This window comes from Necator americanus, chromosome III (assembly GCF_031761385.1).
Source record: "Necator americanus strain Aroian chromosome III, whole genome shotgun sequence".
NCBI classification, from domain to species: Eukaryota; Metazoa; Nematoda; class Chromadorea; order Rhabditida; family Ancylostomatidae; genus Necator; species Necator americanus.
Genome location: NC_087373.1, coordinates 3,556,746 through 3,583,702, shown reverse-complemented (window position 1 = coordinate 3,583,702; position 26,957 = coordinate 3,556,746). Strand labels below are relative to the sequence as shown.

Sequence of the window (26,957 nt, the reverse complement as noted above, 5' to 3'; positions counted from 1 at the left end):
TCTATTTCTGTACATTTGTCTCCAGCTATGTTTGACCCGCCCACACAACGTTGGTAGTTTTTTTCCGGCAAAACTCTTATCACCCCATCTGGCGAGAACGGTGATCTTCAACGACCTACCACACTTTTCAACGTAATCGTTGAAAAGTGTGGTAGGTCGTTGAAGATCACCGTTCTCGCCAACTGGTGATCATCAACTCCATCAGTTCCAAACTTGTGAGTGTGCTTAAAGCCTCGCACTGAGACCCCATTCGAGTCCTCGGCCTGAGTGAAACTAGTTAAGGTCCCACCGCAAGAGTAATCACTTACGCAATTGTACCATTAGCCGGGATCGTTTTGACCCGACCATAGCCGTAGGTCGAAAACAGGCGGTGCCTCTGTCGCCCGATCTTCCGTCAAGACGGCAGTTCGGTTGGCGCACCACCGCTGGATGGCGTCCATCAAGTCCACTCCTCTTCTCTCCACATCGGTTCGAGCTAACGGTACCTATACGACATTAAATACGATTTTTTATGGAACATTTTATGCTTCAATTATCACCTAGTTTTTTGATTACGCTTTGTTGCTATGTGTCAATTTAATTTTGCATCTGAGCTCCCAAGAGGCTGTGGAAAATTCTTCGGTGCTCCTGGAAATCGTGTGTGAAAATGAGGATGACAGGGATTAGAAGCAGATCACCATTGATTAGCAGTTGTTGAGCCGCTGATCCAATCGATCACACTTAGTTTCACCTCCATTCACCGTATAAGAGCAATATGGACGAGTAATTTTCTGTTATATGAGCAATCTGCGGAATTCTAAGCAACTGCTATGGAATTATAACATTTAATGGAGATGATCGCTCCCTTCCCAAAGTTTTATTTTCGACTTCGACAAATTATCTCCTGACTCAAACCTGCTAATATTTACCGATTTCAGGATGCACCTCACGAATCCTACATGGGTACACCATGAAGGTGATTATTTCTCTATATTTTAACTGAAACTTGAACTTGCCAGAAGTTGAATTCTAAAGCGTGAAAGGGCGTAAATCCCTTTAATTTTACTGATTTAGGGGGTGCTATCTACTCAGTGGATATCCATCCAACTATGGATAAATTGGCTTCATGTGGCCAAGGAGATGTCAGTCGTTTTGTCCTTTTTTACAGCTTTTCTCAGCGATCAATACAGAGTTTTCTGGTTGTATTCAAGTCATTTCCTTTTATTTCCCTCTCACAGGTTGGTGGATGCGGATTGGTCATTATTTGGAACCTTAGACCAATTCAGAGTGAGAAAGCATATGCTGATTTAACGTGCCATAAGGTCCTAGCCAGAATACAACATCAAGGTAATTCAAATTTAATCCGTATATCACCAGCCGTGATTTTGGTAGTCTTATACTTATTTCGGGAATCGTATTCTGTTTATAGCATAATTTTATGTATTCAAATGTAGTATAATTTTATTTATTCGAATGTTTACAAAGTTTTATGGCTATGGCTTTCATGCTTTAAAAAAGATTACAGTCTTTTTCGTTGCATTTTTCTCGTTCCATTTCACGGAAATGTCTGAATTTCGAATAAAACTAAAGCTAATACTGAACAATTCTAGCTGGAGTAAACTGTGTACGATGGTCTCATGATGGTGCTTTGCTAGCTTGTGCTTCAGACGATAAAGTGATTACTATCTATGAGTACGGTTAGTTCCTACCATTTTCAATAGGTGATCTTTTCATAAAAGTGGTCATGATATGTTAGATTTCAAAAGTCCGAACTAAATAATCTAACGGATGATGAATGTCACTCATTTTATAAAGCTAAGGTGTAAATTTCCTAATTTTGTTAAGGAGGTCGTGTACAGTCGGCTGGTTCTATAGGAAGCAAAAATGTTGTAAATGTGGAAAAATATCGCCTCACCCATACGCTTCACACTCATTCTATGGAGGTATGTGTAGATACAGATTATAGATTATAGATAGTTATAGATTATAGACTATTTGTTACTCTCGCTAACTGCATTCATTCAGGTGTTAAGTGTAGAATGGTCCAGTGACGGTCGCTACATGGCGTCTGCATCTATGGATAATACGGTTGTCGTTTGGAATGCAAAAAAGCTGCCAGGTATGTGAGACAGTTCCCAATTTGCAGTAGCTGTATAGTTTAAGAAACACTAATTTGCAGAACGGATCGTTGTACTAGATAATTCACGTGGTGGGCACAATGGTCCAGTTAAAGGATTGAGTTGGGATCCAATCGGGAAATATCTGGCCACGCAATCGGCTGATAAGGTTTGTTTGTGTATATTTACGTGTACTAGAACTTCATACATTCAAGGAGGAACCCCACCCCCAGAAAGGAGTCAAAGACTTAGTTGGCCCGAGAATGTATATTGATTTCTGATAAATCACAAAACACAATTGATATAAAGACAAAATTATTAAAACAATCGAACAGAAAAGTTAACGTTAACAAAAGTGGATAATTGATGAAAAACTAAATACTGAAGGGAATCTACACTGGATCTTAGCTGTGATAATTTTTTTTTCTTTCGTTTTTGACATTGGCATTTAAAACCTCAATTTCTAGTCGCTTCGACTGTGGACCACAGATAACTGGCAGTGCGATACGGTGATCACAAAACCATTCAGTCAGGTATGAACACTACTTAATTATATAAAAGACCGGAGTTTTTCCATTTTATGCTGTCCCAATAAAAAGCAAAAATGAAAATATTGATTTTTGCATTAAAAATATTGATTTTTATCCTGTATTTTACTCTTTTCGTCATTTCTCAAACAGAAATATTACTGCTAACAGATTTGTAGCCAAACATGATCTCCTTCTCCACTATCACTCTCCAATTTCAATTTCTGCGCGCATCAAGCAATGATCTTCGAATTTCTGTAGATATGTGACAGTACTCTTTTAGAGCAGTCAAACAACGATGTTCTCAAGGCTAGATTGGTCTCCTGACGGTCAATTTTTATTTGCCCCATGTGCTATGAATAATCAAGGACCAACAGCACAAATTATTATGCGAAAAGATTGGGACACGGACCTGGATCTTGTCGGTCATCGGCGGGTGCGCTTTTACTTATGCCCTACTGTGTTGTTTTTTTTCTTGGAGAATCTTTCTAATTCAGGCTGTAACTGCAATCCGTGTATGTCCACGTCTTCTTTCTTATGTGGATTACGCAGGAAAAACAATCCAGGTACGAAAGCTTTTCCAGTGCCCAATGACACCAATGTGCACACTTTCTGAGATGCAGACGTTCCTAATAAAGAGGACACGTGCTGACAAAATTTTGGCCAGCACAGTTTGTGCGGTCCTTCGAAACGATAAAGCCAGAGAACTTGGAACTCGAATTATCCAGAAAGAGGAATTCTAGCTTTAAAAAATCTATGAATCACACAGACTATCGTATTCAATACCACAGGTTACGTGCGTTGCAATCGGGTCACGTGATAAATCGCTGTCAGTGTGGGTCCTACCACGAGTAAAGCGACCAGTAGTGGTGCTGCAACGACTCTTCAAGCACTCTGTTACGGATATGTCGTGGCGCGGCACAGATCTGGTGGTATCTTCTCAAGATGGCTCTATAAAATATCTCTCTTTTCGAGAGAAAGAGCTTGGAACGATGTTAACATCACAGAAAATGGTAAGCTGTAACTTTTCCACAAATCTTATTGTTGTTTTTTTTGTATGACTTTCGAAAGTGGGACTTTCAGGGGAACGTCTGTGAATCCCTTTACAAAATTCGACCGGCTCAGTACTGTAACTACAGCAATGGAAATGCATTAGATACACCTTCAAAAGCAAACAGTTCATTCATTGACTCGCCGGAAGAGTTGATGGCGAAAAGAAAGGTGATTAGCGATGTTTTGTTAATGAAATATATTAATCTAAGCGCACCAGTGATTGTAATCATTTAGGCTGAGGCGGCTATAACTAAGGAATCGACAAAATCTGCAGAAGTGACAGCGCCGGTTGCGAAACCTACGCAGACCGCCACAACCAAATCGCTTACGGAACAGAGGCAACAGCAAGTCGAGGTAATCCCTATTATTCCATGTATTTCCAAATACAACTTTTAAATTAGTGCTGACCAAGGTTCGAACGTCCGACGGAAAACGCCGAATCCAGCCGATATTTCTCGGATCAACCGTTGACGATGAGCTGGCACCAGCACCTCCTTCAGGCGCTAGCAAAGCACAGTGAGCTTTTCTTCATGAACCTATGCTATGAGAATATAATTTCTGACCTTTTAGACCTCCATCTGAAGCTGCGCTCACGGAAGATCCAATGACGTCCGATGGAGACGAAACTGGCGGACGGTTAGTATCTTCTGTCGAATTTGCCTTTTCTTTTCTTCTGCGGTAAATAAAAAGGTGGTTCATGACAGTTTGCCCGGTTTCTTGTGAATTTCACTTCTCTTTCCAAACTAGAGCATTTTCAGGGACTTTAGCCCCGTTCATCTTTCCCACATGCTGTATAATTCACTATCTTGCAACTTTGTTCTCCCCCAACATTTCCACAAATATCGATCAATCGCGATTTTCACCCACTTATTTTTGCTGGGAAAGCTAAATTCGCTTTTGCGATTGAAGCGATGATTAACTAGATATTCTGTATGTAAGCTGCTTAAGCTACTACGGTCGAAGCGGAGCGTAGCGGTTAGGATCTAGGTGGGACCTTTGCTGACACCATTCCTCGCTGTAGTTGACGATGATGTGTCGTTCATGTCGTTCTGACCCTGTTACACCTATGGATTTAAGTTGTATTTGGTGTAACTGGAATTTTGAAGGCCACACATATGTGAGAAGTCTCAACGTGCTACTCATTTTGTACCGAACTACCAACGGATCCGTGGGAGATTTATTTTTGAGGTTTTCGAAAACATAGTGAATAGTCAATCTGCAAAGAAGGTTAAAGTGTGGTAAGGAGGCAGTCCGTTCAACATGTCATAACAGAAGAAACCGCTTTTTTCGTGAAAAATCGAAAATTTTTTGTTGACAGTGGAGAAACAACATTTTGTATCACATTATTAACCACAATGTGATACAAAAAATATAAGTCGCTACTCATAGCTCCTTCCTAATTATACTAGAGTGAGTCTGATTAACGCTTCGATCGATTTTAAATAGTTCTAGCTGTACGAAGCAAATAATATGAGCCATAAATCTATCATTCGAGAATGGCCATTTATTTCCGGAACATTGGTGCTTGACAGCTATTCATCAGTTGTGAATTCTGAAACGGAGATTTCAGTCGGTGCGTCTTTGAGACGTTGAAATTACTTTGAATAATTAAGAAATTGGGAAATGCGAGATCTGCAGACGTCTTGGGGACACCGGGTCACAATTGTTAAATTGTCACTATTCCTGTTAAGATTTAGCGAGACGTGTAAAAACATGTGATACAACGCTTCCTCCCCCTAAGCTGCTCGGTTATAGCATTGCACCACAGTCGCTGGTTTTTCTCTTTTTCTCTTGAGTTATTTCTTATATCTTAACTATTCTTATATCTGATATGCTTATTCGAAATGTAATATTACACAGAAGTAGAAAATAAAAGAGTGGTAGTTAGAGAAAAATGTAGGATTGGTTGTTGAGTGCAAGTAAGTAGACTGTAAAAATCGCTGCGATTACTGCATTCCACAAAACTCCTATACGTTGTGAGCTGGCTTGTAAATTTTCGTAAATTCTCGTTTCTTGTAGGGACAAATCCCCATCGAAGTCAGTAGGCCGGTTGGCTTCAACTGATGATTCTATGGTAGAAAGCACAGACGAGGACGTGGATTCTTCAGACGTTGACGCGAAGGGTGAAAAAGAAACGCCACAATTTGACGAGTTAAGTAGAAGAACGAAAATGATGATGGCAGACTTTAAGGTAACTTCGTTCTCTTCTCTTTCTCTCGTCAGTTTCTCTTTCTTAAATAGATTATGAAAGATTCGATCCTTCCAGAAACCTACTCTTCGTCCAGTAGATTCAACTAGAGTTGAGGTGACACCCGCAAGTGCTGTTCTGGATGTGCCAGAACAACGTCCAACGATCAGCGAAGGAGTGCAAGGGGTATTACAAGGATATTGTTTGTAAAAAGTTATGCAATCGCTTAACCAAATCGGTAGTAGTTAAGGTGCTTGGTGATACAATAGAAGTGGACAACGACTGGATTATGGGTGGTGTTAGAGCCAGCAAAATATCCTATCATCATTCACGAAATCCCATTTGGAGTGCAGAAATCGGGCCGTCTGTGGCTGTTGTCGTAGCGAATCGGTGAGTCTTCAGATTTTCGAAATAGATCCAACAATTCATAAGCGGTGGTTCCTCACGAAAAACTTATTCAGCTTCGTTTTAGAGAAGCGCATTTAAGACCGTGGGTTCTCGAAAGCTACTATTTAGATTTTGGACCGTTGCTGGATGTTATGATCGTAGCGTTTTTGTGTATGCAAGCAGCAACGGGAGGTTACACTTTCGCAATCAACTAGATTCTGCACCAGTTCGTTTAGGGATCAATGGTCATAAGATGTACATATTGACACAGACAGGTCACTTAAGCACATGGTTTGTCCATCTTTCCAATCTCTGCCTTTTTTCTTTACGCTTAGCTTTGTCTGACTTCAATCTACTTGAATCTACTCAGGGTTTGGTAGATGCGACTTAACACCTTTAGTGAGACTCTTGCAATATCACTGATTCCACTTCCTCACTTTACGACTCTTGCTTTTCTAGGGATGTTGACAAAATGAGGGCCATATTATCCAGACAATCTATTGCAGATTGTGTTGCGAAAGGTAAATTTGTTGTTTGTTATTATGTCTTTTTTAAGGTGAAGCATAGTTTTGAAATAACCTTTAAAGAGTCGTATTTGTTTCTGTCACTGTCTTTTGATGATAGCTTCTGGAGAAACTGTGGGATTTGTGACGTTAGGTAATTTCCAGATGCGAATTTGACCTCAATATCGGTGACACCCACAGGGATACCGTTGCTGGGCTTCTCAACTGGCAATATTTTTACATTCTCTTTGGATATGAACTGTTGGTGAGTTCCTAGAGATAGTTGAGATCTTCTCCAATATCAGATGCAAATTCAAATATTGGGCTAGCCAAACGTTGCTCAAAGTCCGGCCTGTGTTACTGGCATCTTCTCAGACATGACTATCCTACCCTTAATAACCTGGCAAAATGAATTTTTTGTTCTCTTAGATGAATTCCTTAGATTCTTCCTCCACGCAAATGAACAAGTCCATATTTCAGGCAAATAGTTGATTCGATGACACCTCTAATGAAGCTATGTGACTCGATAGATGGCGATGAGTTGCCTGATGGACCAGTTGGACGACTTTTGAAGCGACGGAAGCGGTTAGTTCTAGTGAATGATAAATAGTAACTGAATTTCTCACTTCTAAATTCTTTTTCCTCTTAGAAATATATTTGCACTGGCGAAAATAGTTAAAGCAGTTCATCATACTATTAAAAGTGTTAGAATTGAGCACACTATCATATCACTATCAGCCACTATCATATTGGTTTCTTGGACACTTAGGTTGTATCTATTTCAGCCTTGTACAAGTTTTTTTTTTTGTTGCAAAGACAGCATTATGTTTTGATTTTTTCCCCCTTTCATTGTCCCTGTTCTATGAACCACGGGAGTTGTTAACTGTCTTATTTCAGCAATTTTTAAATGTCGGAAATTTCTATCTCCAAGAGCTACGTCACCATTCCTAAGAAATAATCTACACTTTATCAGACCTGGACTCCTGCCGTCCATTCCAAGGACAGTGAGTTTATCAGTGAAGGAGTCGTTGCTGGAAGGCTGGCTGCAGGCTGCGAAAACGGCTGGCAGTTCTATGGATTATCGCGGTTTGCTAATGACCTATGTGCAACAGTTGGTCCGGAATCGTGAGTTTGTCTATCTCCATCCCTAATTTTGTATCCCAAGCAAATTTCTGCGTTATTCCATTGTGGTTTTCAGGATCCCTCTCCAAGATTTCTGACGTTTTAAACGATCTCAACGAACAAGGCAGTGTTTGTGGAGTGCTGCGAAGTGCACTGAGAGAAGATGTCGAAAAGATAGTTATTTCCGATCCTGTGACATCATCGTTAGTGAGACCGAAGGATGCTGGTGGTTTAGTGTTTTAAATAGCGACATGTAGCAATTTCATTCTATTTCTTGCGATCTCTCATTTCAATACCGTAACCTCACGAATGTACATACCAAGTCGTTCTACTGCCAGGTGATTCTTAACGGCCTCATGATGAAGTTCTCGTTATTGTTTCCCGTTATTTGTTTCATTTTATGATCGTCTCCCAATGTTGGAACTTCATATGTATAGAAATTGTGCAAGCTACTCTCTACTGCAATTCATAGAAGCATATCTATCTTGCACATGTTCAAGTTTTTCGTTCTTGTGTTGTTTCCAAACTGGGTGTGTTTTATGCAATTTATAAATGATTTAGATGCAATTTACAGGTAGCTTGTAGCGAGCACTGCATGTTGCTACCGACCGTCCCTTTCGGTCCCCTATTGCACCTATTTTTTGCACTCTTTTGCATGAGTTCCGTGGTGGAACTGTCCCCACTCCTGCGTGTTTGTACGATTAAGTTGCTTTATTGGGAAATCGTTTGAAGCTGAAATATCTGTGGATAGTTGTGTTACTACCTATCTGAACATTCGACGCCCTGACGTGTTCCAGTACAATGTATTTGTGTTTTATATTAAACAAAATGTGATTTTTTGGAACGCTCACGCATATTTTGGCTTGCATCAGCTGGTCCTTCAATACATCTCTGTTTATTTCAACTACGGTTTTAGTTTGCTTGGCGTTTATTTAACTGCATAAGTCGTACTTTTTTATATTTGTCCATCATAAACATGACAAATCTTTCATTTCAGCTTTAAGCTCCTCTATCCGTGAGGCTGAGTCGGGACAAAATGACATGAAGCTCGGTGCAAATACATAAGCGGGTGCGCTCGAAGCTTCACGGTGAAACTAGCGGTTGGGATCGTGTAAGAATCATCGATATCACCACCCATCTCTGCAGTTGCAGATGGTTGGAATCGAGGTGGGACGATGTGGAACTGCAGAGATGGGTGGTGATAGCGGTGATCCCTGCACGATCCCAACTGCACCGCTTCGAGCACACTCTCCTATGCAACTGTCCGTGCTTTATGTCGTTTTGACCCAACTATGCTAACTCTTGCGGATGAGTTAATGAAAAGATGTTGCAGTATATAGCTTAATACGAAAGTAAGCTATAGCCGAGGCAAAACGTCTCAAAGGTCGGTGCATTTGCGTAAGCCGCAGCGGTTGAAGAGGTGCTGTGAAACGTAGCAGTTAGGATCTAGAGGGGACCCTTACTAACACCTGTCATCGGCAGTTAGTCCAACCTCCATCATAACCGTTAGCTCCATCGCGTCGCTTCGATCACAGCCGCGTACGCAGTTGGACCGAGCTTCATGTCGTTTTGACCCAACTATAGAATGGTCGATACAACTATCATCAATACGACTATCTCCATCTAACGTAATTGTTTGAGCAGTAAATCTGATGACGAAGAGCGAATTTGAGAAGAACGTTGCAATGAAATACAGTGAATCTGATGAGCTCAATTTAATTGCATAAGTGCGGATTAGGAGCGTGACTTCTATCGCAGAACGTTGTCCTTTTAACGCCAACACGAAACGGAACTCATAGGCGAAGTGTGTATGTTGGATGAAATGGAAGAGAAGCAAATTTGAATTCAAGGTATAAACAAATTGTGTCATTTCCAGAGGAAAGGTTAGACCATGCCAAAAATAAACTTATTCAAGTTTTTTTTCTTTTAAATTAGATCTTTTCCATCGAATGAAGATAACCACAGCTATTAGTGGATGGAAAAGGAAAAAGCTATAGTAAGGAAGTTCTTAACTTAAATAGAACTCTCACTTAGTTCCTTCGTTTTATCCTACGAGATTACTAGACAGTGGGTAAAATGTAGTTTTGGAGGCCACTCAGTGGCGCCCTTATTTCTGGAAGTAAATAACTAAATCAATCAAGGCTCTAAAACCTAAGCATTGGTTTTAGAGGATGTAAGATAAAGTTACTAGGAGAAAAAGTAAGTTAAAGCGACGAGAAATAACGGTGCCACAGAGTACCCCTTCCCTCGACTACATTTTCCCGCCTTTTCCCCGGCCTTGATTGATTTAGTTATTTCCCGCCTTTTTCCCGGCCCGATTGATTTTAGTTTCTTTCCCGCCTTTATTCTTAGCTAACATATCGGGGAGTTCACCTACAAGATGGTGGGTGAAATGTAGTTGCGAAGGCCACTCAGTGGCGCCCTTATTTCTGGTAGTAAATAACTAAATCAATCGGCGCTCTAAAACCTAAGCATTAGTCTTAGTGGATATATGACATGTAAGCTAAAGCAACTAAGAGAAAAAATAGGATAGAGCAGAAATAAGGGAGCCACTGAATACCCCCCTACAATTACACCAGTTGGTAATAATGTTCTTCACAAGAATAACTTTATCAATTAATCTGCGCCAGAGAAAGTCCAGCAAACAGAGGAACAAAACAAAGAAAGAACAGGGAATGAAAGAAAAACTCAACCGCGGATACCTCAAGTCATGTGAATAATTTGACACCGTCTTCCCCTACACACAAAAACAGAACCGTTTAATTCCATGATTTCTCATAGTGAGAGGTTTAGTTTCTGAGATTTGGTGTTCCTTGATAGATGGATAGACGTCCCCTCTACTAAATCCTTCCAGAAATAACAATTTTTTCTGATTGAAAGTGAATGGGGGTATACTTCCCTTATAATTCCTATTCTTCGGGTCTCAAACACTTCGATCGCTGTGTCTCGCTCGATATCTCTCGAAATTCCTGCACTTCGGTTAGCTTTCTCTTAAAGGTGTGTGTATGTGATATTTCGGACGCAGCGGCGAAAAGTGGCGATGTAAACCGTCAATCAATATATATCAATGCCTCAAGTTTCATAATTTTGAACAACCGGTTCTTTCTAAGGAAAGACAGTAGTAGAACTATGAGTAATTCAAAGAAAATAGTGACCACATTTAAACGGATACTATAGGTAGGTTTACTTACTGTAATACATGTATGAATAAATGGAAGGAATAGTTGTGGTTGGTTGTTCTTTGTTTGTACGTTGGTTTCCTCGTAGTATCCCATAACTTCAGTTTATTTTCAGCACGTAATGTTTCTGTTAGAATCATTTTTAGCTCATTTTTGTATAGTACCGCTGATTCTCGCGATTACCATCTAGTTTATGGTATTTCTGTATCCTTTTTTTTTGGTTGTGTTCGTTCTACCGCTATGAGCAGCGCTAGCGAAGAGGTCGAGGTTCGTGTGTTGTTCTTTGGAAAGGCTCGCGAAATTATGGAATGTGAAGAGACAAAAACACATTTGCCGCGTGTTTTGTCGTATGCAATGTTAGAAGAGCTCATATTCATCAAGGTAGGTGGACGAGACGGATTTGAATGTCGTGGATGCAAAAATCAACCATCTTTTCAGTTTTTCAGTGCTCTAGACTGCATTTCGAAATCGTGTGTGTTGGCTGTCGATCTAAAGTGCGTTTCTTTTAGTAGATTTTTGAATTTACTCACCATTCGGGTAAAATGTAGTTAGGAAGGGGGAGGCGATCAGTGGCGCCTTTATTTCTCGAAGTAAATAATCAAATCAGTCGGAGCCCTAAGGGCTAAGCATTAGCCTTAGAGGATCTATGGCATGTAAACTAAAGTTACTAAGAGAAGAAAAGTAAGTTAGAGCGTCGGGAAATATGGATGCTATGGCACCCGTTGTGTCCTTCGCCCTCCCACCCCACTCAACTACGTTTTGCCCAATAATTGCTCCAAGATTTGTAAAATTTTCTAATTTCTTCACTCCCACGCTTTTCTACGTGTAGTTACTCTTTTAAATTACGCCTCACAGAAATTTCCACCAAAGATTGATCGAAAGAAAGGTCGCAAGGAATTGGAAGACTTCTTTTTTCAGGTATGTTAACAAAGACGAAGTAGTGAAATTGAATCCTTCCAGCGAGATTGCTGTTATTCCGCCGCTAAGCGGTGGATAGCCCACTCATAGAATGTCAGCCATCCTTTTCGATTAATTCTTGTTCTTTTCTTATGTACATATTGTTTTTTTCTTCATCACTTTTGTAAGTGCTCTACCTTCATGTTCTATGTGCGGTATTAGTATAGGTGGAATTACCCGGTTCAGCGGATTTACGCTATCCCATTTTGCCAGATTCCGAAGAAAAAAATGGTACCTCGCAAAGCGTTAACTTCGATTCTTCTTGTGTTACCCTACTTTTTGCATGCTATTTCGTATATAAGTGATTAGAGTGCACTTCTTAGTGTATGATTATTGTAAGATGCTATAAATGAAGGAAATTGTGTTTCTGGATGTGTTCATTAAAGAAAAGATATCGAAAGTTAGATTCCGATTTATCTTTCCCTTTGGTCGTCCTGTCCTACAATCCACCTTTTTTCTTGATCGATGAACCATTCATTATCCTGAAGTTGTGATACTGGGTAGGCTGATAAATGCTTGCTCAAAATCCTTGATAAATGGACTTACTTCTACCAGATAAGTAGAAATTAATCTTGCAAAGTAGATTTAATTAGGAGAACGATGAAATAAAGCTCTCCTGTGGGTTGGTATTGATTTCTCTTTCCTACTGAAAGAGGGCAATAACTGGCTGGAGACAAGTAGTGCAGTGAAAATTCCGTAGAATTTATTATTGTTGGGTGTTTCGCGACAGTTTTACTGTAACTTGAAAGAAAGCATGTAATTTGTGTGTTTCTAGAATATAATAAGTTAATACAATGTTCTGTGAGCTTGAAATATAGGTTGCAAACTGCCTAAACTACCAAATACCATGGTGTCATTACCAGCTTTTTGCGGAACATGCTATCAATTTTGCAGGGAAAGTGCTACTCAACACGTGCATGCGGGGGTGCATGTGCTAGCGCGGGCGAACGCAAGGCGACTTATCGAATAATTTGTTTGAACTGCAGTTGCCAGGTTTTGGTTTTGGTGTGTTTTTCCACACATTTTGGTAGTGTAGGAGTTCAGTTTCGATCCAATACCAGAACGGTGTTTGAAACGGGTATTTCAGCAAGAGTTGTTCTGGTAACCACATTACAAATAAATAGAAGGATATTTCCGAAAAATTCTTTAGAGGAGAGGAATTAGAAATGAGACTAACAAAGTTTGGTACTGTAAAGAATGCTTAGCGAAAAGTTGTTCTCAAATTTATGACATTCTCACTCCGTGCTGACAGTAAAAATGACAGTGATGATCAGGTTCGTATGCAGTATCAAATGAATACATAACAGTTTTTCCTAACAACGTTGTTGCCGATATGCCTGACGATAGCAGTTGTGATCTAAGAAAAATGTTTGCTGTAAAACTCTTAAAATGAAATGATGCAATGCGGTAAGTCCCGTTGCTTCACACTTATTAGTTATGGGAGGGATTTTTACAACTTGCTTCTAGATTTTCCAGATTACTCATCATTGAGAAAAGAAAGACAGAGCGGTTCAAGAAAGAAAAAGGTCTCTCTTGTCTTGCCGAACACTTTGTTTTGACGCATATAATTTTAACAAACGGAAAAGTTGTAAAGGAACCGGTTGATAGAGGAATGAAAATGATTATGATCTAAAAAAAAGGCATTGAGTTATAGAGTTCTACTTAAAAGAAATTTATAGTAAAGTTCCAGAGTAGTTGATTGTAGCAATGAACGTCCTCTATTCGTGTGAGTGGGAGGTTGACCTTGTTGCAACTGTGTGCACAAGTACTCCAACATTTTTTCATCTAACAAATGATTATTATGACAAAGTGGAAGATGAATGTTCTCTTGTCTGATATGTTTTATTCCAAATGTCTGTTCCATAGTGAACCAGTTCAAAACGGAGAAAAACTTGCACAAAGACGAATCAGCGGCGTCGCTTGACGTCATATTGGTGTGGGAATCCTCTAGGATTGCACACAAACTAGTCTAATCTCGTATTCTTACGAAGGTATGTGGATCTATAATTCTCAATCGTTTTTTTTCGTTCCTTCTACAACGCTCATTATACTATTCAAGGCCATTGTTGAGATGTAATTATATGTTCAGTTCGGATATTCGTCGCAACGCTTTCAACCGAACACCGCCCCACTTCGTCATTCCAGCAAGAATTCATCATTCGTGTTCGTTCTCTCGCGATTCACTGAGAAGTATCGCATGTAATGTGTGTAGTTGCGGTAAGTGTTTATACGGGGGTTTTTCAGGTCATGACACTGTTTTGCAATTAGCAATGATTTGCGTGAGCGTGATTCGGCCGTCCAAGGGCTAGATCGTCGTTGCAGAGTGTAATACTGACCACATCTGTTCTACGACATTTGCTCGTGGCGCACTCGATTTTACTCACGAATGAACGCCTTCGTGCTTTTTGACGGATTTGTGCATACATTGCAGCCTCCTTAATATTTGGTATTTGTTCGGCTAAAGTTACAGCGAATAAAAAGAATTTCTAAAAAGTATGGATCGAAACTATCGCAATGCTTCCAATCTTGGGAGACATTTTTAATGTATTAGGATGATACCTTTATTCTCCATTTTTGTTATACACTTTCATTGCAAATTTTCAACTTCTCGAAATTAAAAAAAAAACCCCACACGTTGTTCATCTTTTATCTTGGATGTTTTTTATTTTTATCGAACACGAAACCGTTGCGAAACTTATGAAGGACATGTTATTTCTTCATTGTTGTGTCATGCGCGTTCCAGTGATGTGGTAGTGGAACTAGTGCTCATTACGCGAATATCGTCGACCTTTTTCATTCGTTTTAACTAGGATAAACGTGCCCAAATACATTTGATCCTGCTGACGATAGTGATGTTTCGTTGCATTCAGTGCATTTGTTTTTTGTAAAGTAAAGGGGGCTACCCTAGTAGTATGCTGCTCAACTTTCTTAATTCTTGAATTGTATGAGTTTTGCATAATGTTTTCTGCGTGCGAATTCCAGTATTTCTGCATATGTTGTCTGTAAATTGTTTATATGTCTTTTATAAATTCATCCGTTTCTGTGTAGTCTTTATGTTTATTATACGGTTACTTCACTGAGCAAAGTTGCTCTATCAAAGCTACTACTTATGTGCTAGTGTAAAAGACATGCCGTGTAGTAGTACGCGCCATTTTTTCTTTTCTCTACAACTGCATCGGATGGCAGAGATAAAATGTGATGTGCCATATGTTGGGAATTCCGTGTATCTGAGGCATGGGATGATTAGGTACTTTCAAACACTGGAAAATCGCCACTTTCGAAGCTCTAATCAAATTAGTTAGCTATATTAAAAGAGGGATTGACGACCGCATTAAATATAGGTGAACTTGTTTACAGGTGGTGCCAAACCAGGCTCCTGACTTTTCGCGATGTCGTTGAGCAGTCAGGGCCACACAGTGACGACGGCAGATGTGCCGTCGTCGAAACGCAGCAGTCGCAAGGAGCTCGTCGACCATTCACTGTATCCACCGTTTCTTAAGCAAGTGAGTGTCTTGTAACGTTTTGTTTTTGTTCTGTTTCCCGAAAGAAAAACAGTTTTATCTATCTTCGGACTCAGTTGGTGCGTATCCATTGGTAAGTGAATTTTCGGTTTCCTTTGATATATTCTCTTTTCACTTCTTTTTTTTCTGCGAAGAAAAAACATAAGGGGATTTCATTAATATGTATGGAGTCTAAATTGTTTTGCATTAGATCTATATATTCGGTCTATTATGTACTAGATATCAGATACTTAGTCCACTTTAGATTTCCAAGCATTTGTAACGGTCCCGCAACTACTTTTTCCTCATCTTTTTTTTTTCTCTCGCAGCTGTGCATCCTTAGAAAAGAATACATTTGATTCCAGATGGATGCTAAACTTCCCGACTATGTTCGAGAAGGAGATATTGAATACCCTTTCGAGGAGACAAACGGTGTGGGCGATGAGAATCGAATCCGAGGTAACTGGAACACAAAGACGGAATATATGTTGGCCGCTGTTGGATTCACTTTTGGGATTGGTAAGTGGTGAATTCTTCATCAGTACTATATCAGGCTTATTTTTTGAATGTAAACGCATATTTCTACTTTCTGATCGTTCTTAAAAATCCACAAAAAGGGAAATACGTGATTCCAGTCAAATTACCAGTGGAAGTGGTAGAGTTATCATCCTATTGGGTAGGCCATATCTTTGAAGCGGTATCTTCCGAGCGAATATCTCTTTTGACAGTTAAAGAGTTAAAGGCAAAGTAAAACGAAATTGATTGAGTTACCTCAGGATTTGAGCGCGATTTCTTCTCGTGGAGGTCGGGAAATCGTCAATTTCGTGGTACCATTTCTTCAAACAATTGTTGAGAAATTTGAAGGGTACATTGTTATAAAAGTGCTCTATAATGCTGGTTTCAGTACTTCGGGAAGATTTTTTTCTGCTTAATTTTGAGCCATATCGCAACTTGTAGTTGTGTTACACCTATATTCTTTTTTGCCGTGGAATAAAGGTGCTGCGAAATCATCAGTACCTTTATTGATCGATTTTTCATGTTCGCGAGGTAATGAAAAAGGCTGGTTTTTCGAACAAAACAGCGATTGGGAAATGTCTCAGGTTACCATGTTGCTGACAAAATTTGAAACGTCTCTTTCCTCTTATTTTCTTCTGTGTTGTTTGACCTTTAAGTCATCATTTTTTTTCATAAAGGTGTGGTGTTCTGTTTTTGAGTATAATTTCTCATTTACAGGGAATCTCTGGCGATTTCCATTCCTGATATTTCAACATGGAGGAGTAGCGTTCTTCATTCCTTACTTGATTGCATTAGTCGTCGCCGCGCTACCAATGTTTTTCATGGAAATGGTTCTTGGACAGTTTTCCTCTCTTGCGGCAATTTCTGTTTGGAATGTAGTTCCATTATTCAAAGGTATTCACAGTGCACACTTTTTTTTTCTGAGTTGTTTGGAACCTTTCTCTACCACATCTTTTATTTTCGTGTTTATTAGGTGTTGGCGTAGCCATGGTGTTGATATCAGCTATAGTGGCTGTATACTTGAATATTGTTTCGGCTTGGTCTCTCTTCTATTTTTTCAATTCGATCAGTTTCTCATTACCATGGTCAAATTGTGCGAACTCGTGGAGTGGACTCAGTAAGTCTTGGTTCTATTTGCCAAAGTACCACATGCTCTGGAAGCTGTGTAGCAAATGACCAGGTTACCAACGTTTACCAATTGTAAAACTGTACTGCTTCTTATCTTGATAGGGATTCCTTTTTCCTTCGGTGCTGTATAATTTTCCAATCCTTTATTTATTTATTTATTCACATACATCAATGGTGCACAGGAAAAGAAAGATAAAAAAACAAATGGAACACACTTTGTCTGAGTCAGAGAATCTTAGGAGCAAAAAGAAACTACAAACTCTACTGAAACCGGAACCCAATTTATTGCCAGAGAAGACTGGCGCTGTCTTTTTCTGCGGCGGATTACAAGTACTACATGTCAAACATGTCGTTCTCCTACTCCAGAATCTCAATCCGTTTTCCCAGTCTTTGGCTATTTATACAAATTTTCTGTCTCATTTACAAGATTTGTCGTTCAGACTGTTCACTGGGAACACGTATTTCTTGCACAGAATCGAATGGGACCTTGCTTGTAAATGGGTCATGCATAATTCAGGTTCCGTTCGTATTCCTTATTATGGCTTTTTTCTTTCTCCTCTCCGTAGCGATAGTTATCACCAAGTGTATGAGTTTAGCTTCAAACTTATGTTTCACTACTGTGAACAGCAATACGATAGCCTCAAGTTTTTGAGAAGTTATTTCAATCTACAAGAAATTTGCAAGCAGTTCTGCTTTTTTTGGTTTTCCACTGCGTTATGGTATGATTTTTTTAGCAGGCCAACACAACGATTGTTATATCTGGGACAAATCCTCAATCGATTCCTAGTCTTCGGTATTTTCAGTAAGTAATTTCACGAATTATTTTATTAGTATGTTTTTGATGTAGTGTTTGGACAATCTTCAATGCGTTCAAATTGGGTGCTTACAGTGAAGACGTTCTAATGTTATCGAATGGTTTTACTCAAGTGGGCACGTTGAACTGGTACCTGGGAATATGTGTGTTACTTTCTTGGTTAGCAGTTTTTGCGTGCCTTTTCCAAGGTGTGAAGTCGAGTGGAAAGGTACTACTCAAATGTTGTCGTTGTTTTTGTAGACGAATAGATTTTTCTATTGCATTTTCTTCTTTCGATTTTTTTTTCTAGCAAGCGGGTTTACCGTTTCTACCCCCATCTATTGCTTTTGTTTCAGCTGTTTAACCCACTCTAATTATCCTTTTCTTAATTGTTCAAGAGCGCTCCATTTAGGTGGTTTATGTCGTAGTAGTACTACCATTCATTATTATGATAGTATTACTAGCCCGACTACTAACTCTTGAAGGATCCCGTGTAGCCCTATGGCACTTCCTTCGACCTGACTGGTTTGTGCTTAGGGATCTTACGGTGAGTTTAAGTCCAGTATACATGAAGTTCTATTTCTATGTAGATCTCATTTCAAATCTTTAGGTATGGGGTGAAGCTGCTGTACATGCATTTTATTCTGTATCCTGTTGCATTGGAGGACTCTACACAACTTCAAGTTATAACCGATTTCATAATAATTTATTCAAGTTTGTTTTTATCGAAGTTTTTTTTTTCGTTACTTGCCGTCCTCTACTGGACTTGAAATCCCTTTTTTTCTGCCTTCTGCCTATAAATACGAAATGAGTTTACAGGGACATTTGGGTAATTCTCACAGTAGATGTGCTCACATCATTGGTATGTTGCGTACTAACATTCTCGGCAATTGGCTTTACGTGCTTTGAATTTTCAATCTCGCTGGACAAGTTTCAAATACGAGGTATTTCCAAATTTCGCTATGTTTTCCTTTTTACCATCTCCAGGAGGAATAAAGAAATTTTTTTTTAAAGTTTATTAGCTGCAATTTTTTGTTTTTGCTGGTATTGCTTCACTGTTTTCGCTGTCATTTCTGTGAATAAGTTGTCTCATGCGTAGGCTCTAACTTTTGCTTTTGTTCAAGTCCAGGTATTGAACTGTAGTCTGTTTGAACATTTGGTTAAAAACTGGAACTTCGCTCAATTTGCTCATTGAGCTAAGAGTGAGATTTCGTAGTTATTGAGTTTTCTAAATGACGCAATGTGACTTTAATCTGCCGTGATTCCGCATAATACTCATTGGCAAACTTTAAATAAGATGTTCAGCTACTCCACTTGCAATATTTAAAAGTAGCTAAGTGAATAAGTAAAGGATGTGGTTTTTAACTTTTCATTATTAATTCTGCTACTTTGTTTGAACAGAATTTATTTGCAAGATGTTTTGACGACTTTCAAATCTTTTTTCATCATTTTATTTTCAACTTTTAGATGGAGCGCACTTGATTTTCGTCTTTCTGGCGGAGGCGCTTGCAGGAGTTCCAGTGGCACCGTTGTATACTGGGTTATTCTTCCTTATGGTGGTTTTGATCGTGCATTCGACGCAACTATTTGTTGTAAGTTTCTCTTTCTTTACGTTGTTCGCTCTATTTCACTAATTTCGATTATGAGGCTTGATGGTGTTTGTGATTTTTACGTAACGTATGAGAATGTGTTGTGACCAACACGATAAGGGAGAAAGATTGCGTTATCTTGATAGAACTGTTGATACCAAATTATCCGTGGTCTTGTAATATTGCTAACGAACATGTTTAAAAAAAAACAGTTTTAAAATTGGATATTTAAGATCTTCGTTTGACTGTCACCATTCTCAAGCTGTTCACGTTCGCCTTTCTTCAACTTAACTACTTAGATCTTTAAAATGTGCACAATTTGATTTGTTGGTAAAAAGTTCATTTATGGCGGGATAAGAGAAATTTTGAAGCTGTTATATTAATGCCTAATTCATTTAGATGTCTTTAGAATAACTTAGAAAAATTCTGCGAAGTAACCTGTGACGTCTTCGCTTGAAATTCAGTGAAACGTTGCTGTTTAGCTTTATTTGCACTTTTTCTCTTGCCGATTAAGAAGTAACTCCCGGTTTGGTCGGATGGTCGGTTTTTATATGGATTTGAAAAGAGCCAAATTTTCTCAACATTTATGTCAAACAACAACAACAGTAATTTCAACTATACAGCAGTAAATAATAGAGATATTGCTCTACCACGGTAATTACCAATTGTGTATAATAAAACCCATTTCATTTTTTATGGAAAATTTACAAAACTTTCATTTTTTTCTCGTTTATGTCAAACAAGCAGTTAAATATGAAATATTGAAAAATATTTCAAATTAAAATATCATATTAAAAAATTTCAAGGAAAATTTACAAAACTTTCATTTTTTTTCATTTATGTCAAACAAGCAGTTAAATATGAAATATTGAAAAATGAAATGGGTTTTATTATACACAATCGGTAATTACCGTTGTACAGCAATATCTCTATTATTTATTGCTGTACGGTTGAAATTACTAATATATATATATATATATATATATATATATAATTGTGTATGCTGTGGAGTATTCGCACAGAAAAGCGACTTTTAACGCCGGTTTCAAAATCTCACACAAAAGCAGTATCAACATTTTATTCCATGATATATTCACCGCAACTATCAATAAGAAATCAGCCGAGTGCGAATCAAAGAAGGTGGCCGTCCAGATGCGTATTTCGTCGAAGTTGTTGGACTTCTTTTCTGCCAGAGCGTGCTACATCGGACGGAAAAAGGTGTTAATCTGGACGCGCAAGATCCGGACTGTATGTGGGCTGCAGCAAAATAGTTCAACCCATTTCCTTAATCTTCTGATGAACGGTCTTCCTAATATGCGAGCGAGTTGTTTGCGTCACTCAGCTGATGCGGGATCCATTTACCACAATTATTGTCCCTTCAAGGTGTTTGAGGATGATCAAGATGGAACATCCGAAAGCTAAAACGAGTCCACTCATCGATTGGGCTAGATCGGACTCGATTGCGAAATGGTGTCCTCTCCAAAATGCTTCAAACCGTGCGATGTGAATCGATCGCGTTTTTACTTTCCTTGAAGTTACAGAACATACAGGCGCGCACGATGTGTTTCTTGTACATTTCTTTCTAATTCATAATTTTAACTAAAAATACAGCAAGGCAAACAAAAAAGATAAGAATGAACACAAAAAAAATGGTTAACAAAAACACTCACACACTATTTTGCGAAAACATTTCGCAAATTTCTTGGCGAGGGCAACTACGAAAGTCTCATTTCCATCCAACCACCCCTTAGACTTATTTGCTTCTTGAAATAATTTTCTTAGTAAAAGGTTTCAATTGTCTAGAAGAACAACACATCAATCCATTATTGTCAGTAGATGCTTTGTAGTATCATACGCAATGTTAGAGTTATGTTATAATATGAGGATCCTCTAAAAATTTGGAGCTTTATGGCAGAAATCTTGTACAAAACTAAACTATGTATCTTGTGGCAGCGCAAGGAGATCTGAGTACACGAAGCTCGATGTGTATGTGTGTGACTTTCATGAAGATGAATGAATAAATAAAGTCAGACATTGGGATTCTTGAAATGATCGAAATGCAACGAGAGCAAGTTCGTTAGCATTCCGACTCGTCACAACACATTCTCATTATCATCTGTCTAACAGTAATTTCTTAGGTGGTAGGGAATCTCAGGATAGTGTGTAGCAACGTCAGAAAAACTTGCCTTGTCCTTGTATTATTCTGGTTAAGGTCGAAACTATTGTGACATCGCTTTGTGATGAGTTCCCGGAACGTCTTCGTCGCTTCAGAAGACATGTCCTTGTTGTAGTATGCGCCTCGTTTATTCTGCTCAGCATGCCGTTTTGCTTGTCTGTAAGGAATACAACATATTCGATTACCTTCAAACTTTTTGTAGGTTTTATATGCTCTTTTTTAGGCGGGACTATATTGGCTGCTTTTGCTTGCAAAGTTTACGATCACTTGGCCGTTGGTGGTTATCGCTTTTCTAGAATGTATGGCCATTAGCTGGGTAAGCAATCTTTTTTGTTGTCATTAATGGAAATATCTTTTACAGCGACGCACGTATTTCTTTGACTTAGCCCTTTTTCTGTCATTAATTCTACGAAATGATTCGAGATGTGGTTGAACATTCCCTCGTCTCTTAAATAAAAACTGCGAGAAACTTACGCAGAACCAGAACATGTACTCCCTTCGTAATCTAAAAGAATTCCATATAGGTCTATGGTGTGGACAACTTACTAGACAACATCAAATGGATGACCGGATCGTATCCACCGTGTTATATATTCTGGAAAATTCTTTGGAAATTTGTGTGCCCTATGGCTTATTTAGTGAGTCATTACATATAGTTTTTATTTTTTTTTCCCCTTTTTGAAGTCTGATTTCTAAACCTAAAGCTTTTCCTCGTTTCACTTGTTAATATACTGTCATGCAAAAAAAAAATTTTGAAAATCTTAGTCAGATTTTAGTGCTAACGTCAAAATCCGAAGAAATTTGCTCTAAGCGTGAATACACTCGAGAGTGAGCCTACAAATTCTACGGAACTTTTTGCAAAGTAGCATAGTTGCAGTAGTCAGAGCCGGTGCTCTAACCCCCTTCACTTTTGGACGGTTGTAGAAGGAACCTCCCTCACTTCTCGGCGATTAGCGAAGGGATCTCCTTCGTTTTAAAACGGTTGGTGAAGGGAACCCTCTGAGCTGCACTTCATGAACTAGACTCGCTTCACCTGAGGAGAGTTCGGGTCGTCCCTATCGCACCTACGTAAAATGGTCAAAACTTTTGTTTCTGATTTTTTTTTATTTCTTACTTTGGTGAATTTTCAAATATTCCATCTTAAATATTGAACCATATTTTCAGTTTTATTAGCCAGTTTCCGATAGCCAGACTCACTCGTTTTGTTCGCTGGCTAGCATTTTTTATGTCCTTTTATTCTTTTTCTTACGCCGAATCTTGTCTAATGCAAAAGAACACAAGACTGCTCTTTCCTCACAGCGTCATATTGTGCACTTTTGTTTTGGTGTTAAAGTACTATTAGCTAGGAACCACACATGATCCATAGGTCTTCCAATGTCCTGGACTTGTTTTTTTTTTCTTTGCGAAATGTTTGTCAACTCTACACTTTAAACATCCGTTTTCACTCTTTGATTTGTTTGCAATACATTTATTAAGAATGTTCAGTGCATTTCAGACAAATATCTCGATAGGAGGAAATTTGCTTTCTTTATCTAAGAGGTTTTTTATTGATATGTTTATATCTCAGATCAGCACATTTGTTGTAGCATCTGACTGACAACTAGTCAGACATTTGTTTAAAGGGCTGTCATTGTCCTTATCTTTGCAATGTACTTTAAAAAAATACTTGGTTTCTGCTCTAACTGTATTTGTTCACCAATGATGTTTGTAACTTTCAGTCGATACTGTGTTTTTTGTGGTTGGATTGGCACTCAGTCTCTTACGAAAATTACGTCTTCCCTTATTGGACCTCCCTTCTGGGATGGGCGATTAGTATATTTCCTTTGCTTTTCATTCCTATAGTAGCAGTAGCTCAAATATGCTCGGCGAGAGGTACTTTGGCTCAGGTTTGTTTTAATTAATCAATTATGAGGTTTTCCTTACTGGGGATATAACAAAGGGCTTTTCCAGAGATGGGCCACCGTTCTGAACCCAGATGACTCGTGGGGACCAGCGTTAGCAGTGCACAGAGCTGAACAATTCCCTCTGCAGATCCCGGAGGCTCGCAGACTTCTCATTCCGCCTGAAGTTGAAGTGCTTGGGAGTCAAGCGGTATGTTGTTCAAGTTTGTGTGAATTGATTTTTCTCAGGGACATCCTTAAGTAATCTATCCGCTTTGTTTCCACTGGTGGTACGATAAGGCAGTCAGTAATCGTTCGTTCTCGGTCCACTTGTCGTAGTTTTTGAAAAGTCAAATTTTTTTTATTTAATCAAGAACACTTCTCGCCTGTTAGCCTATTGTTTTTGTTGTTGAGAAATTATTAAGAAAAGTGGACATATGCTCACATTACTGCCGATACTATAGTGTCAACAGCTGTTTTTCCAGGTCTGCGATGAAAAGGAAGGCGGTCCTGCAGAGAATAGTCGCGATACAACACGCCCTCTCAGTTCTGCCCTTTCAATAAAATCTAAGGGTGCGACGCCTATAAACCCACTTGCTACGTTTGAGAGAGAAACGGCAATATGATTTTATTTATTGTCCACATTAACTCTATTTATTCATTTCTCTATTTTTTTCTTCTTGTCGTATAACTTTATGTCCCAGTCTAACCGGTGCCCTACTTAGCTTTTTTCGCTACGGAAAATGTCGATGGTGACGCCGCTTGATGTCGCTTTGAGCGAAGTAGGATCAGATTATAGTGCAGTTTTTAATATTCACATAATAGAAAACTACTTATGAGCTAAATCCTTAACCTATAAAAACGTGAATACGACCCAATGGTTTTTTGAACTTTGCCAAAACTTAGTTTTTCTAAAAATCACGTCTTGAAGAACCTACGGAGATGCAGTGCTGTAGATTATAGTCATAATTCATCCTTTCATAAACTTCCTCAATTTTCATTTTCCTCATTGTTCTCTTTTAAATTGCCATATCGTTAGGCGTTATTAAAGATGAGAAACGCCATTAACAATGTTTCATTGTTGTTGCTTTACGTTTGCAATCAGAGATTTAACTTATGTTTAGATTTGTAAGTTTTTCTTGTACCTTTGAGTGACATCTATTCAATTTGAAATCTGTGCTTAGAAGGAATTAATGACGAAAAAGAACGTGAAAATGAATAACTAGTTTTACTATGCCTGCTTTTGTGGTCGACAGGTCGTTTGTGGTTACGATTTTTTGATCTATACATGAGCCATAATGGAATCTATAAGCAACCATAGATGCCACTCGTTAAGCAATTAAATGGAGATAGTCTTTCTTTTTTTTATCAAATGTGATCGCTAAGTTTGCCAGTATTGCATGACTATTTACCCATAACTGAGCTTAATTGAATACACGTTGTATATCCCACCTTTTGTATGTAGCTTAGATAATCGAAATCATATTGTACTTATTTGCTCAAGAATATTAGTTGCCTTTCGAGCGTTATATCGATATTTGTCATCTACGAAGATCAAATGTACCCACGCATATTATTGTGATCGATTGTGTCCCATCTCTTGCCTTCTCGTATGTGTAATTGTAAGCCAATTTGTTTTTCCTCAAATCTGCTACAGATTTAAATTCTCTGACTACGGTGGAGTTTGTTTTTTGATGTGTGCAGTTGCGTACTGAAGCCTATACGTCGTGGTTCGCCTAGAGATTGACTAGGTTCTCTGTGGCAGTTCTTTTTACGGTGTTACGGCCATTACTCTACTGTGCCTGGTACGAAATCCATCAAACCGTTGCTACTATAAAGGTAGTAGGGTTCAGCTCACAGATGTTCATTGCGTCCGGACGCATTTTTACTTTCATAATTCCTTGTATACGTCCCTATGGCTTTTTTTTCTTTGAATATTTCATTCCTATGCCAAGGACAAGGACAGGATCATGTTCCTCGCGAAAATATTTCCAATGAGTTAATGACGATTCCAGTTTGTTTAGTTTGAAATTTCGCACTTCAACTAGATCCTGAATGAATTCGGATGTAATCGTTACATGTGATGCTGAACCTTACCAGCATCGTCTGTTATTAAGTGGTTTTTGTTTTTATCGCTTTTGCATAAAAGTCACGAATCATTGTCATTATCTTTTTTTTGAAGGATATGTTTGTGACATGGATATCTGTGCGTTGTTTTTTTTTTGTATGCCCATCACGGACTTGTTAGATTATCGTGACCGTGAAGGGGAGCGATTACCCTTCCTTAGGGTCCTTCATAGAATTTACGGAAAGGTGCTGATGCACAGGCACAACCAATTGGTGATTATCGACCATGCGCTACAATATATCACCGATGGGTTACCCGCAGAGTTACCAGCGCCACACCTATGGCTCTAACATTTAGTGGTTATCGATAACTTTTTTTGACTGGTGGTTCCCGTGGTCGATGGTCACCAAAAGCGTAAAGTCGCAGTTGCGGCGGCGACTCTACGTGCAGCCTTGGACGTTTCAATCAAGGACCAGCAGAAGGAGGAGTTTGCAGCTGCCTGTAGACACAGTAGGGAGAAACGAAAGAGGAACGGTAGTGCAGAAAGTTACGGATAGAACGATCCTTCTGTAGCGACATGTAGCATGTAAAACTCACGGCCAAGGATGTGTGGCGCAGTGCTTTCGGCTCCAATATTTAATCAGTATCGACTCCAGGAATAGTTAGGCAAGAAATTGATATTGGTAGCCGCCGTCTGGTAGTGCGGTGAATCTTCGATACTATTAAAGGTTACTTTAACCGCCTCTCGCTTCGACGATCTTCGCTGCGCGGCGAGTGAAACGAAGACGTTGTGACAGCGCGTGTGGAATTCTGCGGGCAACCTTACAATATTTCCTGTGGCACCAAATGTTGATCATAGTGGAATATGTAGTCGGGGAACTCACTGCTTCTTTGTCCGTTGATTTAGTCGTAGCTTCTTTATCTGCTATTAATCTTGCTAATATCTTGGGATTCTGTAAGGAGAGGACTCTTTTTTCTTCATCGGAGAGCCTTTGGATTCTGCACAGTTTAATGCAGCATCAATTCATATTTCGCGCTTCTTTCCGTCTTCATGTCTGTCTCTGATGTGCATTTTCCTGTCCTTTTCTTATCTGACACAGGCTTCGTCTGGCCGAACTCACCCCAGCTCAGCTCGAACCAATCGTTTACACCTTTGATAGTCGCTGTCCAGCCTGATAAGTGCACCATGTCGTGTCTGCCGCAACATATGCTCTTCTGCTTGACTCATATGCACTCTTCTTCGCTGTACCGCAAGGTGCATCACGCTCGCCCTATCGAACCTATCCGCCCCGTTT

General features: G+C 39.1%; 5 protein-coding genes across 6 annotated transcripts; 4 read left to right on the top strand and 1 right to left on the bottom strand.

Moving 5' to 3' along the window:
• Positions 1-429: 429 nt before the first annotated feature.
• On the top strand, positions 430-8,119 carry RB195_008502 (uncharacterized protein; the record flags this gene model as incomplete). Of its 2 annotated transcripts, XM_064195037.1 has the most annotated exons (26): positions 430-481; positions 918-955; positions 1,054-1,121; positions 1,218-1,221; positions 1,266-1,326; positions 1,590-1,676; positions 1,825-1,922; positions 2,005-2,098; positions 2,159-2,265; positions 2,564-2,629; positions 2,907-3,059; positions 3,121-3,189; positions 3,415-3,636; positions 3,707-3,844; positions 3,911-4,030; positions 4,089-4,192; positions 4,247-4,312; positions 5,696-5,867; positions 5,943-6,050; positions 6,115-6,254; positions 6,381-6,542; positions 6,711-6,772; positions 6,920-7,019; positions 7,235-7,339; positions 7,728-7,879; positions 7,953-8,119. In XM_064195037.1, 26 exons carry the CDS (start codon positions 430-432, stop codon positions 8,117-8,119), a joined length of 2,715 nt encoding a protein of 904 aa, XP_064046181.1. The 2 variants fall into 2 exon arrangements, with proteins under 2 accessions (XP_064046181.1, XP_064046182.1); XM_064195036.1 differs by lacking the exon at positions 430-481 and having other exon boundaries at positions 919-955; positions 1,218-1,326.
• A 3,176-nt stretch (positions 8,120-11,295) lies between these two features.
• Positions 11,296-12,052, top strand: RB195_008501 (uncharacterized protein; the record flags this gene model as incomplete). Its single annotated transcript, XM_064195035.1, has 3 exons — positions 11,296-11,436; positions 11,494-11,549; positions 11,974-12,052. The coding sequence occupies 3 exons, from the start codon at positions 11,296-11,298 to the stop codon at positions 12,050-12,052; spliced, it is 276 nt and encodes a 91-aa protein (XP_064046180.1).
• Positions 12,053-13,238: 1,186 nt separating this feature from the next.
• On the top strand, positions 13,239-15,392 carry RB195_008500 (uncharacterized protein; the record flags this gene model as incomplete). Its single annotated transcript, XM_064195034.1, has 4 exons — positions 13,239-13,286; positions 13,981-14,003; positions 14,102-14,229; positions 15,370-15,392. The coding sequence occupies 4 exons, from the start codon at positions 13,239-13,241 to the stop codon at positions 15,390-15,392; spliced, it is 222 nt and encodes a 73-aa protein (XP_064046179.1).
• A 9-nt stretch (positions 15,393-15,401) lies between these two features.
• Positions 15,402-24,220, top strand: RB195_008499 (uncharacterized protein; the record flags this gene model as incomplete). The annotated part of the gene is made up of 17 exons (XM_064195033.1): positions 15,402-15,515; positions 15,878-16,031; positions 16,746-16,922; positions 17,002-17,145; positions 17,597-17,673; positions 17,891-17,958; positions 18,046-18,178; positions 18,362-18,496; positions 18,560-18,663; positions 18,769-18,893; positions 19,417-19,541; positions 21,751-21,873; positions 21,938-22,030; positions 22,239-22,352; positions 23,433-23,600; positions 23,665-23,805; positions 24,080-24,220. The coding sequence occupies 17 exons, from the start codon at positions 15,402-15,404 to the stop codon at positions 24,218-24,220; spliced, it is 2,136 nt and encodes a 711-aa protein (XP_064046178.1).
• Positions 24,221-25,507: 1,287 nt separating this feature from the next.
• On the bottom strand, positions 25,508-26,890 carry RB195_008498 (uncharacterized protein; the record flags this gene model as incomplete). Its single annotated transcript, XM_064195032.1, has 3 exons — positions 25,508-25,645; positions 26,547-26,661; positions 26,784-26,890. 3 exons carry the CDS (start codon positions 26,888-26,890, stop codon positions 25,508-25,510), a joined length of 360 nt encoding a protein of 119 aa, XP_064046177.1.
• Between the last annotated feature and the right edge of the window lie 67 nt (positions 26,891-26,957).